At 55.0% G+C, this 16,607-nt stretch overlaps 5 protein-coding genes across 5 annotated transcripts; all 5 read right to left on the bottom strand.

Moving 5' to 3' along the window:
- Positions 1–430: 430 nt before the first annotated feature.
- Positions 431–2,521, bottom strand: CKM354_000567200 (uncharacterized protein; the record flags this gene model as incomplete). Its single annotated transcript, XM_044800951.1, has 1 exon — positions 431–2,521. The coding sequence occupies one exon, from the start codon at positions 2,519–2,521 to the stop codon at positions 431–433; it is 2,091 nt and encodes a 696-aa protein (XP_044656886.1).
- A 455-nt stretch (positions 2,522–2,976) lies between these two features.
- Positions 2,977–3,675, bottom strand: CKM354_000567100 (uncharacterized protein; the record flags this gene model as incomplete). Its single annotated transcript, XM_044800950.1, has 1 exon — positions 2,977–3,675. One exon carries the CDS (start codon positions 3,673–3,675, stop codon positions 2,977–2,979), a length of 699 nt encoding a protein of 232 aa, XP_044656885.1.
- Positions 3,676–3,900: 225 nt separating this feature from the next.
- CKM354_000567000 (uncharacterized protein) lies at positions 3,901–5,670 on the bottom strand (the record flags this gene model as incomplete). The annotated part of the gene is made up of 1 exon (XM_044800949.1): positions 3,901–5,670. One exon carries the CDS (start codon positions 5,668–5,670, stop codon positions 3,901–3,903), a length of 1,770 nt encoding a protein of 589 aa, XP_044656884.1.
- Positions 5,671–7,130: 1,460 nt separating this feature from the next.
- CKM354_000566900 (uncharacterized protein) lies at positions 7,131–10,501 on the bottom strand (the record flags this gene model as incomplete). Its single annotated transcript, XM_044800948.1, has 2 exons — positions 7,131–9,071; positions 9,122–10,501. 2 exons carry the CDS (start codon positions 10,499–10,501, stop codon positions 7,131–7,133), a joined length of 3,321 nt encoding a protein of 1,106 aa, XP_044656883.1.
- Positions 10,502–14,963: 4,462 nt separating this feature from the next.
- CKM354_000566800 (uncharacterized protein) lies at positions 14,964–16,229 on the bottom strand (the record flags this gene model as incomplete). The annotated part of the gene is made up of 1 exon (XM_044800947.1): positions 14,964–16,229. One exon carries the CDS (start codon positions 16,227–16,229, stop codon positions 14,964–14,966), a length of 1,266 nt encoding a protein of 421 aa, XP_044656882.1.
- Between the last annotated feature and the right edge of the window lie 378 nt (positions 16,230–16,607).

Raw genomic sequence — 16,607 nt, 5'->3', positions numbered from 1 at the left:
CAGGGTGGCGGGCACGGCGATGTCGGCGGCTGTTCTCAATGGTAGATGGTGAGGCCGACCGCAGTGAGAGCTACGAGCTCGTAGCAAATAGCCGTTCTAGTAATAAGGCCAGACGCGCTGACGAGAGATCACAAAGATGGGTGACGTGCACTTAAGTCCGAGGGTATGGTCGCGTTCGGCGATATTCGCGGAAAGAGGAACGGAACTGGCGCCAAGAGAACTTGAAGATGGTCTGCGGCGAAGAACGACGGGTATCATGATTGGAGATTCTTCACCATTTGAGGTGAGCAAGACTACTACACATACTTTTACAACTGTATCATGCCTCGCCCAATCGAGGAGAGCGAGCCTCTAAAGTATAGCTCAATGTTGTACAAACCAGCCTTCCAAACGCCGTTGCTATGCATCAAAGACGTGATCACATCCCTCTTCATGCATAGTTGCGTCGACCTCGTCCGTTGAAATCGTTGTCGCGCGAGTATCTCCCTCTGTCGCCATTGCGGTCGCCTCCATAGCCTCTATCGCCACGATCTCCGCCGAATCCTGATCGGTTCGAACGATCTCCCCCAAAGCTTCTGTCGCTGCGGTCTCCGCCAAACGATCGATCCGAGCGGTAGCCACCTCGATCGTTGTCACGGCTGCGGTAACCGCCATCCCGATCGCCGCCAGACCTGCTGCGGCCATAGCCGCCATCTCTTCCCTCACTTGATGAGTGCCTGTCATCTCTGTTGTGCGATGAAGAGAGGTTGACACCTTCTATACGGCCAATCCTGAGCCTCTGAGCAAGTGCATGCGAAATGCTCGGCGGCGTGGCCAAGCCCCAGCCAAAGCGAGAGAGATTATTCATCATGTGTATCAGATCTTGCTTGCGCTGGAACCACTGGTACGTGCCCAATTGAGCCAGGTACACCTTCGCTTTCTCGGCCATGGGGATCTTCTTGATTGCTCCTTGGTACATGCTCAGAATTCGGCCAGCCTCTGCTGGTACATCTCCTGGCTTGGTGAGGTCCAATTTGGGGATCTGCAGAGTGTCGTCCTTGGTCAGATTGAGATCCCTCAGTCGGTGTCGAGCTTCAGCCTTATCGACTTCGTTGAGGAAGATCCAGCCCTCTCCTTCCTTGCCAGCACGAGCCGTACGGCCAAGACGGTGAATGTACTGCTCTCTGCTTGGCGGAAGTCCGACTTGGATCACATGTGTAACGTTAGGGAAATCCATTCCTCGTGCGGTCACATCAGAGGAAAGCAGAATACCAGAGGAAGCTCTGCGGAAGTCCTCCGCTGCTCGTGTTCGCTGTGCTTGAGTCAAGCGCGCATGGATCTCCAGCACCTTCGTGGGATACCATGGATGTCCACCATCTCGAGAACCAAATTGATCGGCTTGCGGAGCAGCGGGTGATTGCAAAGCCAAAAGTGTCGATGCTGCGAGCGTCACCTCCGCAGTACTGTTGAAAAAGACAATGGCCTTGAATGGTCGCGCGCCCGATTCTCGAGAGGTATCAATGCCTTTTTGGCAGAGCTCGATCAATGATGGCACGCAGTTCTCCAATCCAACCAAGCTGACAGACTTTTGTGGCACGCGTGTATGTGTTGGTTCTTCATCGTCTCTTACGCATTTCGCAAAGTTGAAGCCCGGCTTCAGAGTGCTGCGAACGATACTCACAACGTCCTTCGGCACGGTAGCAGAAAACATGAGCGTTTGGCGGTCCTTCTCGGCAGTCGTGGGAAGCATGCGCATAATCTCCTGCACCTCGGGCCAGAAACCTTGGTCAAGCAGCCTGTCGGCCTCATCGAATACCAGTGCTTGAAGATCTGGCGCCTCCACTCGGCTGTACTGGTCGGAGAGGATATCCTTTAAACGTCCAGGAGTGCCAACCAAGAGATGGCAGCCCTCGCGCTGGATGGCTCTCAAACCTTGAGACTTCTGCGTACCTCCAACTGCGGTCTGAACAATAATACCGGTGTTCCTGCACAGTTTCTTCGCCTCGGCCGCAATCTGCTCTGCTAGCTCTCGTGTGGGCGAAATGATCAAGCCTCGAATGTCATCAGCTGTTGTTCGTGGACCGCGGCGTCCCCGTCCACGCTCTGCGATAGACGGATCTTCGTTGATTATTCTCTGCACAACAGGCAGCAAAAAACCCAGCGTCTTGCCTGTGCCTGTCTTCGCCTGCGCAATCACATCTTGCCCTTTCAGTGCCTCGTGTATTGTCCGCTGTTGTACTTCCGTCATCGTGTCGATACCCATGTCATCAGTGATTGCTCGAATCACGTTCGGATGGATGATGTTCTTTGAGCCCAGATCCGTAAACTTCGCCACGGGTTCTGTAGCGATCGATTGCTCGGTGGCGGCATCGCGGAGTCTCGAGGATTGGTGCAGGTTGCGCGTGGCAGGGAATGTCACGGTCCTGGTTATCGACACAGCTTCCTGCGCCCTAAGACATTGTTGTGCTGCTCGTGGGGAGGATGTGAGAGTCGACAATGGTCGTGTGAGAGATGCTGAGCATCTCAGGAAAGCCCGGCGCATTGTGAGCGCGGTGGGAGCAACGCCCGCGTATCACAATTGGTATTGATGGGAGCTCGACAATGAAGAGAATTTCGATGACCGACGACGATGAAAAGAGCGACGATGGTGGTGATGGCAATGTCTTTCTCCTATCGCTGGAAGTTTTCATGAGAGCCGATGCTAGCGCCAAACCCTTCCTGACCTGCCAGTCTGTGCAGCGGACACGTCTCCGCGCCAATTACAAGCCCCAGTTCTCCGCTGCCATCCCCGACGTCGATGCACTGCTCATGTGCAGTTCTATTTCATCTCGTCAAAGCATCTTCTTCCACTTGCTGAGATGAAGGAGCAATAGCACGAACATTCTTCTGTCCTTCTCCCCAACATGTCGTCGTAGTCTTGTAGCGCCGAAAGCAGAGGTCTGTTGAGAAAGTATTAGCATCCTTCAGTCGATGACGACAAGAACATAAGGCATACCATCAAGAAACAGAGAATGCCTGGGCAATGGCGACAAGATCGACCAAAGCAAAGCCCTTGAATCCCTCTCGTCCACGCAATTCGAAAGCAGTACTCTTCGCAGCTTCCAACGTCGACTCAATCTGCTCCGCATACCGATCCAAAACACCACTCAGTCCAACCTTCGGATACCCCATCCCGCGCTTAACCCCAAACTTCAGCTTCGGATGTGTCTGCAAAGTGATCGAAGCAATCAAGTAACGCTCCATATACTTCGGAAATGCCAACTCCCGCCTCATCGTACTCGCGAAACACAACATAGTGGCTCGAATATGCAAGTTCCGGAACAAGACATTCTTGTCTCCGAGAGCGACCAAGCGTTTAGAAACTCGATTGGGAAGGCATAGTCTTCCAGCTTCAGCCTTACGCTCCGGCTCGAAGTAGTTGGCGCCAACGGTGAGCAAGAATGTGCATTCGCTGAAGAAAATCGGAAGTGACTCGCGGCGCAGCTGCTTGCAGGCTAGTGTGATGGGTGGGTCGCGATAGTTGACCAGGTTGTATTGAGGTTGGGTGTCAGAGGTGGCGAAGTAGTAGCTGTAGATGCGGTTTAGGATTTCTGCTGGGAGGTCGAGGAAGCGGAAGGAGCAGCGATGCGGCTTGTTGTCAGCCTTCAGTTCGCAGGGCCGACACCGCTTGCGTCCGCGGGGCGCCACAGCCCACATGTTGATATCTTGGGCCGGCGGTAGTGTTCAAAAAGGGCCAAAAACCAAAGTTCGTGGCAGAGGAAGTGTTCGACGAGTTGCCATGGAGATGCAAACTTAGGGAAGCTTCTCCAAGACCCCTGCAGTTACGCAAAGAACTTGAGAGCACATTACAGAGGCTACTGTCATCACTCTTCACATCATCTCATTTCGTGTTCACCGCTGATTATTACACTCTACACCCCGTCAGTCTACCTGCGCCCCCAACGTCGGACTCGAACACTCACCCTTCCCCTCCCTCGCCCTCCTCAACTGCACCTTCACCCCATTCTTCGGCGCCACCACAACTCGATATCCCTTCACCAAATTATCCTGTCCCATCGGCACTCTCATCCCATCAAACCTCTGCAACATCCTCGCCAGCACAAACGAGATCTCCGTCAAAGCCAGCTGCTGCCCAATACAAATTCTCGGCCCCGCTCCAAAAGGCGCATACTCCCCAAAGGAAACTTTCCTCCCAATCCATCGATCAGGTTTAAATTCCCAGGCGTCGTCACCCCATTCTTCAGCGCGGCGGTGTGTGAGGTAGATGTTGCATGTGACGGTGCAGCCTTTGGGGACAGCGATGGGTTGCGAGCCATCTGGTCCTCCACCGCGGGGCAGGACCGTGTCACATTTGGCATTGCGGCCGATGTTGGCGAGGAGAGGATACATACGCAGTGTCTCGCGAATGACATTTTGCATTGTTGAGCACGATTGTAGATTGTCCCATGTCAGGGGTAACAAAGGCGAGTCTTCCGTGCCGAATTTGTCTACGACTTCTGCCCGAAGACGGTCAAAGATATCTGGATTGGCGCTGAGTTGAGCAAAGATCCAAGCTGCCAGCGTGCCGGTCATGTTTTGGCCTGCGATGAAGAGGTCCATGATGAGGTTCCGAATATGGACTGGATCCCCGATTTCCTTGACGAGGCTGTCGATGAGGCCGTATTTGCTGTCCGAGTGCCCAGTGTCGTTCGGTTTGTCCACAAGCTCGGAACGATCGTTCATCGCACGCTGAATCAGGTCGTCTGCGAAGTCGTTCAGGGTTGCGCAGGCTTCGCGGTACTTCGGACTGTCAGCTATCCAGTACTTCGAGCCGAGCTTGGACCGCCAGGAGAAATAGTTTCGCACGATTTCATAGGCTTCGCCGTAGCTCATCTTGTGACCGCGTTTGCTCGGTATCAGATCATACTCTGCCATGGCAGCTTGTCGCTTGCGCTCAAACACACCAGTCAGCTGTGAATTTGCACTAGTTCCGAGAAGGTACGTGGTAGACATGTCCAGTGACAAGCGATGGAACAAGTCCAACAGGTCGACAGTCTCAGTCCAACCAGTGTGATCGGCTGGCCCAATAGTGTCAAACAATAACTGGACATCAGATTCCGCACTCCGAACATCCTTGACGCGCTTCGTGTTGATGTGTCGTAGAATCAGCTTTCGATTGCGCGACCATGCTTCCCCTTCTGAATTGAGGAGTCCCTCTTGTGCCAGAGGATACATCGTACTCGCCCTCCCCTTTGCAGGTCGCCAGTCCTCAGCTTGAGTCCTCATGATGGCATTCACATTAGCCGGATCGATCGTATGTATGACTTTCGGCACACCGAAACGATCGTGCAAAGCATGTGTTGCACCATACTTTTCGTACTTCTTCGCAAACACATCGTCCAGAAGATCGCCGCCCGGATAAAGGAGCAGATTCAATTTGTGGCGTATCGTGCCGAATATTGGTGTAGGTACCGCCGCTGCAGGAGCGCAATCTTTGCTCTTCACAACATCATGGAAATGCCAGCTCCGTCGCACTGAAACGTAGAATTGGTAAATTGGTCGTATCAAGAAGAAGTATCCCAACATGGAAAGGAGTCCAAAAGCGCTGTATGATGGCTTGGTCGTTACCAGATATATGGTAAGACCCAACAGTGCGGAACCCACGAGGGCCGCCACAAAGGCACGGTGCTGAATAAATAGAACAAGACCCATGTGTGTCACGACGCCTAGCAGACGTTCGTAGAGAGAAGAGAAGAACACCGTACACCGATGCTTGAGCGTCCATGGCAGGCATAGACAGGACCTTTTCAATGCCTGTCCAAGACTCTCAGCACGATGGTACAAATACTCCAATTCCAATTCATCTTTTTCCAGCACGTCCTGTAGAGTCACTGACGTGCTTCGCCGAGGCACACTTCTTTGTCCATCCCGCGCAGCGGCTCGTTTGAGTAGCGAAACGTGGGGCATTGATTGCCTCAATTTGACATAAGCCACCTACCCAAAGCGAACAGGAAACAGAGCAAAGTACAGTATTAGTCGCCAAGCAGGGCCGGTTTGAGAGATCGCAAGCCCATTATTGCCTGATTGGGATTCGAAGCTCGTGGGCACTGTACGAGACGCATATGGATCTTGGCCCGTATGGCGCTCGTGTGACTGTCCCATTGCAGTGCGTACAAAAGTCGACTCTCGGTGACTTGAGCTTCCGAAGAGAATCTGCTTGATGCGGAGCGATGTTCATTCAAGGTGGCCAACGACCATCCTCGGCGGTGATGCTGTAGGCTTTGACCAGAGTCGTAGGAGGAGCAGAGCTGAACGACAATGGTTTGACCTCGTCGGCGCGTGAACAGGCGCGGAATTAATGAACGCCATCGCTGCGATGACTTCAACGATAACGAGGGCCAATGAAGGTGCTGGTCCAGGTTGTCGGCGTGACGATGTTGTGCTATTCACTCCCAAGGCACAAGGCACGTATTCACAGAGCCGCATTAGCACAGCGAAGCATATCAATGAACGAGATCGGTTTCGACTGGCGCCTGCGTCATTCTTCTTGAGCATTATTGATCATCGTTGTTACTGCTCTCCATCCTGTAGGTCATAGCAATTGAACGGCACATGCTTGAGTAGGTGGGCATCGAACGTCTTGTTGAGCGTAGTACAGGTCCATGCCAGGTTGGCTGAAAATCAGAAGCCGCACCTTTCAGCGCCTCCATTGACACAATATTTGCTGCACATTTACACTGAATCTATCATGACACGACACAGATACGATGCTCACAAGTACAGTTTCGCTCGAAATAAAGGCCCCCATCCCCAAGAACTCCGTCGCTTGTGCTACTGCTGAACCAATGATCGCTCCACGATTAGACCCATACTGTTGAAAATTATGACGCCCAGGATGCAAAACAGCCGGATGTCGCGAAGGACTCTTGAAGGGCGGGACGGCCTGTCAGCTGCCGTTCCCTTCCTGCGTCGACATTTCATCGTTGCGTTGTGAATCGAAGACCCGCCTCGCCGCCATACTACCACTGCCTCGTCGTGTGCTGCGTCGACTCATGCATAGACAGTCGTGGCCCTATTCATGTACACACATTTCATCTCTCCAGAGCACCATCTGTGGCGTAGCCACTTGGGCCACGCCGTCTAACACTGACGTGTCGAGGAACTGGAAACTCCTATGTCTCTCGTTCTCGGCCTCGTCGGCGGAAGAAGTCCATGACTTTTCGAGTCGCGCTCGAGCTGCCGCCGTGTCCATGGTCGTAGCCGTCTGCGAAGCGCCGCTGAGCAGGTCTCAACGACTCGTCGCGGCGCCGAGATGTGTCTGCTGTTGCTTGCGATAGCTGCGACTGAGAGGCAGGTAGCCACTCACCATTGCTGCCGATATTGTACTGTTCGAGGTTTGATCCAGTCGCGATACCAGCATCAGGTGTGTAAAACCTTTCGGGTGCTTCGCCCTCGAGTAAATTACCACCGTAGCCATCATCCCGATACTGCTTGCGCGACCCTGGCCCTGGTGTCGTAAGGTTCCCAGGCGATGCTGGCAATGCCTTGTTGTACTGTGATGCCGCCACAACATTGCTCCCTCTGCGCTCGCGAACCTTCTCTCGCTCGTCGTCAAGATAAAGGGCCATTTCGCTGTCGGTCGCCTGCGGACTGTCGGTCGCACCACGCCCAAACGCCGCGCCTTTACTCTCCGGTCTGCCTCGCTTGGATTGGTTCGATTGTTGTGAGGTAGGTGGACGGTACCCATCATCGCCACCCGATTCGTAGCCGTCGGCCTTCTTGCCGCCAAAGTTGTTCATGCTGAAGCTTGCTGGCAACCACGAGAAACGCCTTGATGATCTACGACCGGTGACACTTCCGTCCTTGGACGCTTTGTTCCGCAACGAGAAACTGGGCCGTCGGCTATCGGTGGACGGCCGTGGCGTTATTTCGCCTCCAGCATTCGGTATTGCATTCCTCATGCTGACAGGAGGGTATTTTCGATCTCGCTTCTCATTGTGGACGACAGCGTTACTGTCCTGCTGTGAGGACTGCGACTGCCGTTTCGAGGAGCCTCTGTTGAGGACCTTGTCTGCAAGACTTCCCAGTGTGCTGCTTCGCCGATGGCCTGTCTGATTTGAAGGCTTGCCGCCGGGATATGGTTGCAGCGGAGTTTGAAATTGACCTCCCGTAGGGGAACGCTCGCTCTGCGGTCGATTGCGAGCATCAATCTCGTCTGGCTCTGAAGCCATCGGACCGGATCCAGATATTATATACCCTGAGCTCGACTTCGGCTGCGAGAACGATCCTTGTGCATTGGTATTGGTTGGCTGAGCGGCAGCCGGAGTGCTGTAAGAATTGCCGCGAGATGGCAGTCGAGACGTACCACCAATTGTGCCACTGGTGTTTGGTCGTGGAATTGCGCTCGACGAAGCAGAGTATGATCCGGCTTGGTCCGCTGAGGTCACCCTGCCTGATCTTGAAGGCGGCTGCATTGTGTTATCGGGGCGTTGTGGCGTGACCTCCACTGGTCCTTGTGCGTCTGTTCTTGCTCTTGTCTTGCCAGATCCAGACACGGCTGTAATAGGGAGCGGTCTTTGCCTGCCTGCTTCTGGGCTCGCATCTGGTCGTGCCGTTGGGGCCTGTGGTGCCACATATTCCACCTGGACTGTTCTTCGCTTTGCATCCCTCTGCTGCTTTCTGAAGTCACTGGCTTCATCGCCTCCCATGCTCGCTGCCGCGACATGTCTGGGCGCCTGTGATGTTGAAGCTCTATCAGCGGCCGGTCTGCTCGATGGCTCTCTCACCGATGCGCTGCGACCAAGCTGCGCGGCTTCGTCGTCTTGCAATGCGTTGTCCACAATATCCTTGTCGCTCTTGACTCTGCTGCCGATAAATCCCACAACGTGTGTATATTCGCTCAGCCAACTATGCCGAGCTACCTCGAACAAGTCTGCTCGCCGTCTCGGGTCGGGTACCAGTATGCGTCGCAAAAGATCACGAGCATGCGGTGTGACATATTCCGGAAAGGTCAGAGGTGTGCTCACGATGTATTTGTAGAGCAGGTTGATATTGTCGCCTTCGGGGTTTGCTGGATCATCGTCAAACGGCAGATATCCCGCCAACATCGCGTACTATGGATACGTTAGTAGACTGCTGAGGAGAGTTGAAGCGGTTTCCTTACCAATATCACACCACAGCTCCACACATCCACTTTCCGACCTGTGTACAGTCCATCGCTTACCACCAACTCAGGCGCAGCATAGCAGGGGCTGCCGCAAGATGTCTGCATCAGATCTCCTCTGCGATGGCCGCCTTCTCGTCCATCTTGCCACGGAATGACCTTGTCATAACCGTATCTTTTGACATAGTCCTTGTCAGCTATTCTGGCCTCTACATCATCGCCGAGCTCGTCATTGGGGTCGAAAGTGTTGGCGAATCCAAAGTCGGTGATGATTATGTGCTTGTTGCGGTCCAGCAGGAGGTTCTCCAGCTTCAGATCGCGATGCACGATGCCCTTCTTGTGCAAGTAACCCACGCCAGACACCAGCTGCGCAAACAGCCTCCTAGCTGCTGGATCCTTCAGATACCGGTGATTGAGAATGTAATCAAAAAGCTCGCCTCCTGATGCATATTCCAGGATAATGCCCATATGGCGCTCGGTCTCAACGAACTCGTGCAGGCGGACAATGTTGGGATGTTGAAGCTCACGAAGGATGGAGATCTCACGATAGATCTTAGGAAGCCGAGTGTTGTTGCCCGCTAAGCTCTCCTTGCGGATCAACTTAATCGCGACCTGCACAGTGGAGTCCTTCTTCCAGCCCATCTTCACCTTGCCGAACTCACCCTCTCCGATAGTTTGTCCCAGAATGTAGTCGCCAAACTTGACTTCTTTCCTGTTCGAGGACGAGTGTTTCAAGTGCTCTTGCCGGCTTCGTTGAACAGGCGGTGGCTCTGCAGTATCTAATGACAACGCCGCCATTTGTGCAGCTGGATCATTGGGACGTGCCTCTGCCTTCCGTGCCTCCTCTCTCGCTCGATCAGTCTGAGGGTCGTCGACTACTATGCGATTGATAACGGCACTGTTCTCCCGCGGTAAGTCAGTCCCCATCGGCGGCTGCCCCATTGAGGTCTGTGATCTACTGGATGTGGGAGCATTGCGCGACCGCTGGCTCTTGCCGCTGACAGGCTGTTCTTGTGATGGACGGGTCGCTCTCCGTCGTTCACTATCGCTTCCACTGCTGACTCCTGGCTGGCCATGTGGGGACTGGGCTCGAGACGCGTGTGTAGGCGTTTGCTGCGACGAGGGCCGTGCGGTCGAGGGGGAAGTGACCTGATCAGGGTAGTATTGCTGGTATGTCGAGGCACTCATGGCGCCCTGCTGCGTCTGATTGCCACGGGGTGAAGGCATGGACGGAGACATCTGAGAGTGCGGCGGCGAGCTCGGGATGGAAGCATGGTTCGATTGGCCGGCGGCTCGACGCGAGGACGACGGCGGGGATGTCGCCAGCTGGGCGGAGGGTGAGGCGAAACGCTCGTTCTGTTGCTGCACGGCAGCCGACATGGTTCAAGGGCCCGCGCCGCAGGCGGTGTATGGAGGAGGGGTGTCTGCTGGATATTCCGAAGCGTGAGATGGGGTCTCACGGGAGGGATGACACGCGGTTTCGTGTCGGTATCGCAGGCACTGCACGTCTCGGTGGGCGGGCGAGCGAGGAGTGTTGAGCACCTGCAGCAGGCGCGTTGCACCGAGTGTGGGCTCGACGGGGGACAGCGCGTGTCGTTCCTGCGGTCTGCGGTGCAGATGATGGACGACAGCGCGCGCGCGGTAGCCGGACCGTAGTATCAGCGAGCCGGAAGCGAAGGGCGTATGGAAGCCGAAGTGCAGCGATGGGCGACGCGCCTCGTCCAACACGTTTCGAAGCAGTGAGTTGCAGGTGTCGAAAATATGCCAATCCTGAATGTGCGTGGGAGTAGATGTTTCCGGCGGGATCAGCGTGTAGGCAGAAGGAATCACAAGCAGGGCGTCGATCGGTGCAGGAGAGAGGTGTCGAGGTGCTGCAAGTGAGCCAATCCCGGTCAACGCTGATGCGTTCGCAATCTGGGCCAGCTCGAGGACGAAGCCGCGGACGGACGGGCTGCGGCGGCGGTGCAACGTGCGCCAGCAGCGACTATCGCAATCGCCAATAGTCCTGCGGCACGAGCACGCTGGCGGAGCGGAGGGCGAGAGGGGCGGCGCGGTGGAGGTGAGGTGGTGAAGTGAGGGAGAAGGTGTGAGCTGCTGCAACGGGTGGGCGTCGCGCGCGGAGGATTGCTCTAGCGCTGTGGCCTGCTGTAATGGGTGGCTGGTCAGGCCTCAGCACAAGCGCACACGGACGGGCCAGAGCACGTTCACGTTGTCTCTCGATCTGTTGCAAAACTCGACCCAGCAGCACTGCTGCCGCTGCCACGACGAAGTATATCTTGTACTGCTGCTCCCATATCGCCGCCATAAGATCGCCGGCGTCGCGAACACGTCCCGAACGGCCATCAAACACTGGCTGCTGCTCTCCGCGCCCAACAACTCAAATGGCCCCGAGTACTGTGTCCTCGGTTCATGGCTACTCGCAAAAAGCGCTCCCGGCCGTCTTGGGCGCAAACGATAATCGCCTCGTGCACGCTACGCGAGACCCACGGACCCATTGACACCCCAATGCCCGCTCGACCTGTAACATGCGCCGAACACGCTCTATCTGCGGCGATGCGACCAGCGCGACAGCAGCAGGAGCAGGAGCAGCAGTGGTGGCAATCGTACAGCACACAATGGGCGAGCTACTCATGCTGGCATGCATCATCAGCAGCAGGTCGCCGGCGGGAAATGACTCGCAGCGTGCAGCAACGGTCCGTGAAAGCTAAACGTCGCACAGCACTTCTGAAACCGCTGCTCCCCGTGCGTGCTCCAATCTTTTTGACAGCCGCGCGAACTGGGGCACCGCTGCACGCTTGCTCCGCTTGTTCCCACCACCGCCAGGGGACGTCATCCACAACGTGCGACGTCCTCTTAAGTTCCGCCTGCCTATATCACCACCGCCCGCGAATAATGGACACATGCTCGCACTGCCGATGCATGCGCTCTTGCCACTGCATCTGAAACGCCCCTGCCGTTTGGGATGCCCGCGCCATCTTGCCAAACGTGCCTTCCTTCCTCTGCACACGCTGCGATCTGGCGTCGGATGTCGGTCGATCTGCTGGCACATCTTCGCAACGGCACTTCGTCGGTTGCGAGCATGCCCGTCGAATCGAGCCTTCGTCGATTGGCGGCACGCATTGAACAGTCTGCTGCCAGCGCTCACCGACGATCCTGCCTCGCCATCCCCCCAGCATGTATCTCACCATCCGTCCCTCGGATTGGACCGCCGAGCGGACGCGATGGGATCATTGCGCTTCGCTGACACCTGGCGCGTATGCGATTGCTGGACTAAGTCTAGTCCACCTCACGTGCACGCTACCACTTCCGACATGGCTTGCTAAGCAGCGAAGCTCCTGGAGCGTGGACACTGTATAGCCACAGCCGCCGCCAAGTATACCATGTTGCCGGAGGACGACTCTATGCTCCTGCCTATCGGAGATCCCAATCCCAAGGTTCATCCTAGCTTGAAGTCACGTTCCACACGCAATCCCGAAGTGGACTCCTGACCGCTGCCTGTTCGAAAGATGGTTGTGCCAAGATCCGGACAGCGACGAGACCATGTTCGCTCGTGTGAAACGCTGCCTCCCTCGAGCTGCCGGATTGTGCCGTCTGGACGGCTCACAGGCAGCAACCTGATGACCGACGATGTCATGCGTTCCAATGGAAGAAAACTTGGCAGGCCACGCTCATCTTCGGAGGCGCATTCGATACCAAGGCTCGCAAAGCAGCGCAGAACATTATGAATCCGCGTCGCTTCAATGTACTGAAAGCTAGTGTCACTCACATGGACTCAATGCAGACGAGCGCGGCGGCCCGCAATACTTTCGCATTGGCGCTGAAGTCATCGCTATTAAGATTCAATACAGCTCCTTGTCCTATCTTATCTTACTTCATTACGCTCCGAGTTCTCGAATAGTTCATCAAGCATGCCTATCCTGGCTTCCAACCCGCGAGATCGAAACCCTCCACCGGCATCCCAGAGGAAGCTAAGAATATCGACATCATCTGCTGAGACCACATGCTGCCTTTTGCTCTGGAGCATTTCGCAACGACCATCTGACGACCTTGCCTAGGTCGTGTCCTTCGAATCCTTCAGCAGCCCACTGGCTGAGCTGTCTGACTGGTCCGAGAGCGGCGAAATTGATGACATATTGTCAAAGTCGAGCCGCGGCAACTGCGGAATCTCGCAAATGGTTGCGTGCCTCAAAGTTTTCCGCGCTGCTTTGGATCTTCGGACTGGTGTGACTGGAGGTGGTGGCTCTTGAGGTGCCAAGTCACTCTTCACCCGCGGAAGCGGAGGTAAAGGTCGATCAGATGGCCTCGCCACGAAGTCAGAATGGCAAGCCACCACATCAGAAGAGAACCTAGGACTCTTTTTGGCAAATGCGTTGCCATCTAGGTTGATCGTGCCTGACACAGAGACTAGCGTGGGCGAACTTGATCTGGTGTCAGGCAACAGTGTTGGTCCGACGAGACTACCTTCTTTCCTGGCGAGACGTTCTTGAGCCAGGCTTTCCGGTATCGATCTAGACACATCCGGCTTCATGTTACTATGACCACGCAGGCAGGCCTTTTCTGTCCCGTTCTTGGTCCTGTGGCGACGATTGCATTTGCGCCATGCCAGGACTAGAAGTACCGCTAAACCCAGCGTGCCGAAAATCGCAACGACAACAAGAAGTGGTGTCCGCACATCGTCTGCTATGGCATCGCTGCCTGTCGCAGCTGCCGCCGTCGGCGCCGCACTGGTCGTGAAGCAACGACTACAGCTTGTTCTTGTTGGCGGCTTTGTTGACAGGTCGATCGATTGCTGCGAAGCTGAAATCGTTTGCCTTGTCTCGAAGGAGGTGAGTTCTGATGTCCGTATACTGAACACGGAATCCGGCGAAGGCGTTGGTGCTTTGTCAAAACTAATAATGCTTGCATCCGATGGATTCGTTGGTAACCATGTCGCTTGGACGGTGCTCTCCCATGTGCCGAAGATCTGCTCATCTGCTGCAGTCCTGCGCTGAACCCGCGCCAGAGTTTGCCGCTGCATCCTGTATTGCTGATCTACCAGCTGCAGAAGCGCGATAGTGATCAGCTTTGATCCCCAGCCTTTCCTCGCGGAAGATGATACGATGCAAACACGATGCAAATTTCGTTCTGCAGTCTCAAGGTAATAGCAGGTATCTAAGTGCGACGCATCGGACACGTCGCGCACTCCATCACACAAAGAAGCACGCAAGCAAGATTGTCGTGTGGTTGTGTCAGAACCTGCGGAACTGCAGAGGCGTTGAGCACAGCAGTCAGACAGAGAGCTGGTCAACTTGATTCTCACGTCGAATCACGATGCGCACTGGAAGTCGTGTGAGGCGACAAACAAAAGGAACTGAGCTTTTCTCGCTCGAGCGACACACCAGCGATCAAGAACACCTTTCATCCATACCAAGCTAACATGAGCATGGAAAGTTCACAAAGCGTCCAGACTACGCGCATGTCGTGCGGAACTGCTGCAGGATTTTATCTTGCAGAACCCTCCATTGCACAAAAGACCTGCTTTCCACGCTTATTTGCTCGCTTACCATGAGCTTTGGACAAGTAAGTGCAAGTGTTTCAGCTTCAATGACCAGACGTTGCACGACAGGTTGCACAAGAGGGGTAGTAGCACGGTGTCGGGAGTAAGTGTAGCCGTGGGTCGTTGTTGTTCGTACTGCTCGTGACATGCTCCGATGTGGGTGCTTGGGGTATGAAGAAGGTGGGTGTGGCGAGAAGGGAGGAAAGGAGAAGGCGGGAGCGTGAATGATTAGGTATAATCTGTTTCGATGGAGATAGGTCCCTAGACTTGCCCGTCACTTTTTTGTCTCTGAGCCAGCCACAGAACTTATTTCCCGTCAATTGAGGATTCTTCGTGCGTCTTGGACATCTCTGGCGACAACAACGGCGATGTCGGCTCGGCGACTTCCCCATCCTGTCGTCTTCGTTCTCCCAGCCACGAGCTCCGGTCCAATAATGGCGGCGGTGGGGGATGATGATTGCTGCTCCGTGGACGAAAAGCTCCCGTGAAGTCGTCTATCGAGGCTGATGTCTCAGCCTGCGGACTTCTGCTATTACTCATGTCGCCTCTTGATCCTGGAGAGCGCGCTATATCCGCAGCTCGAAGTCTCGACTGTCGCGTACTGACGCTGCTGCTACGGGCAGTGTTGATTGTGTCGGAACGCAGTCTACCTCTTCCTCGCTCTGCCGTATCTTGACTCTGGCGAGTATCGATTGCAGGTATTCGTTCTACATTCTCCGTAGACAGCAAGTCTCCAGGTGTGGTACTTCCTTCTCCTTGCTCAATGCTGTTCATATTGGCTCCATTCTTCCCACCAGTGTTGATCGCAGTGACGGGAGCCTGCGAAGACCCCGAAGTTGCAGGCGTGTTGCTTACCGAGCTTGCTGCTGTATTGATTCTCGGCCTATTGTGCAAAGGCTGGCACAGCGGAGACACTGGCTCGGAAACTTCTTGGTTGTGACCAGCTCCAGAAATGGCGGCACGATCGACGAATGGGTCCTCGTCAAGTCCACTGAGATTGCCGTGAAGGTCATCGTCGCTGGTACTCTCCAGCGCATCTAGTGTCTGCGAGCGCGAGCTTATTGAAGATGGCAAGCGTTGCGATTGTAGCGTATGCAAATCTGTTTCTCGATCGCTCCCCACTGAGGTCCTGACGGAATTCGTTGGTATCTCTGTGATCATCGACAATGCATCGTCTGACCGCTTCGTAGGCGTATGGTGATGCTCCTCAAGTCCGGCTGCAATGAAATCTCGATACTGATTCGGCGAAGCAGATGGCGATTCATCAGGCTCAGTGTAGTCATCGCGGTATGGTTCGGCAACGCGTTCGTGCCTGCCCCTGATGCTGTGTCTGCTCGATTGTCGTCTCCTCGAAGCATAAAGAACGATGCCGAAGATCGCAAAAAGGGAGAGCAGACAAAGTGGTACTATCACGAGGATCGCGAGTCTGCGGTTCAGTGAGAGGCCAGAGCGATGCAAGGATGCTTTCGTATCGTGGCGCCATGTGGACATGCTGGGTGTGTTTCCAGCGACGGTCGCCTGCACTTGGTCTCCGTCCTCGTGTGGCGTGGTCGAAAGCGAGGTTGCAGGCATGATGATGAGGCGTCTAGCAAACAGCATGACCGTTTGCACTGTGTGCATTGAGATCATGAGCCGATTTCTGCATCAGGAAGTCTCGCAAAACAGTCGAATGCAGACACGCGGGATCTTGAGAAGGACTCTGGTTCGCGACATGTGTCTTGTCTGGTAACGAGCGACGTGCGTTCCTGCACGCACCCGTATCGTTCATCTTGGAGGGCATCCTGTTGTTTCTGCAGCGCACGGCACAATGTCCAGTTCCAGGGCATTTGATGTTGCACAGCCGGTGTGTGTCATGCAAGCCACTCACGCGCTTGGCTAACACGGACCTATGCTAGATTACCGGTGAGACTGCAGCAAGCAGGATCTGCATTTCAAGTGGCTTCATATCGC

The sequence above is a fragment of the Cercospora kikuchii genome, assembly GCF_019650295.1.
Source record: "Cercospora kikuchii DNA, contig_00003, whole genome shotgun sequence".
NCBI lineage: Eukaryota > Fungi > Ascomycota > Dothideomycetes > Mycosphaerellales > Mycosphaerellaceae > Cercospora > Cercospora kikuchii.
This window is presented reverse-complemented; position numbering and strand designations above follow the sequence as displayed.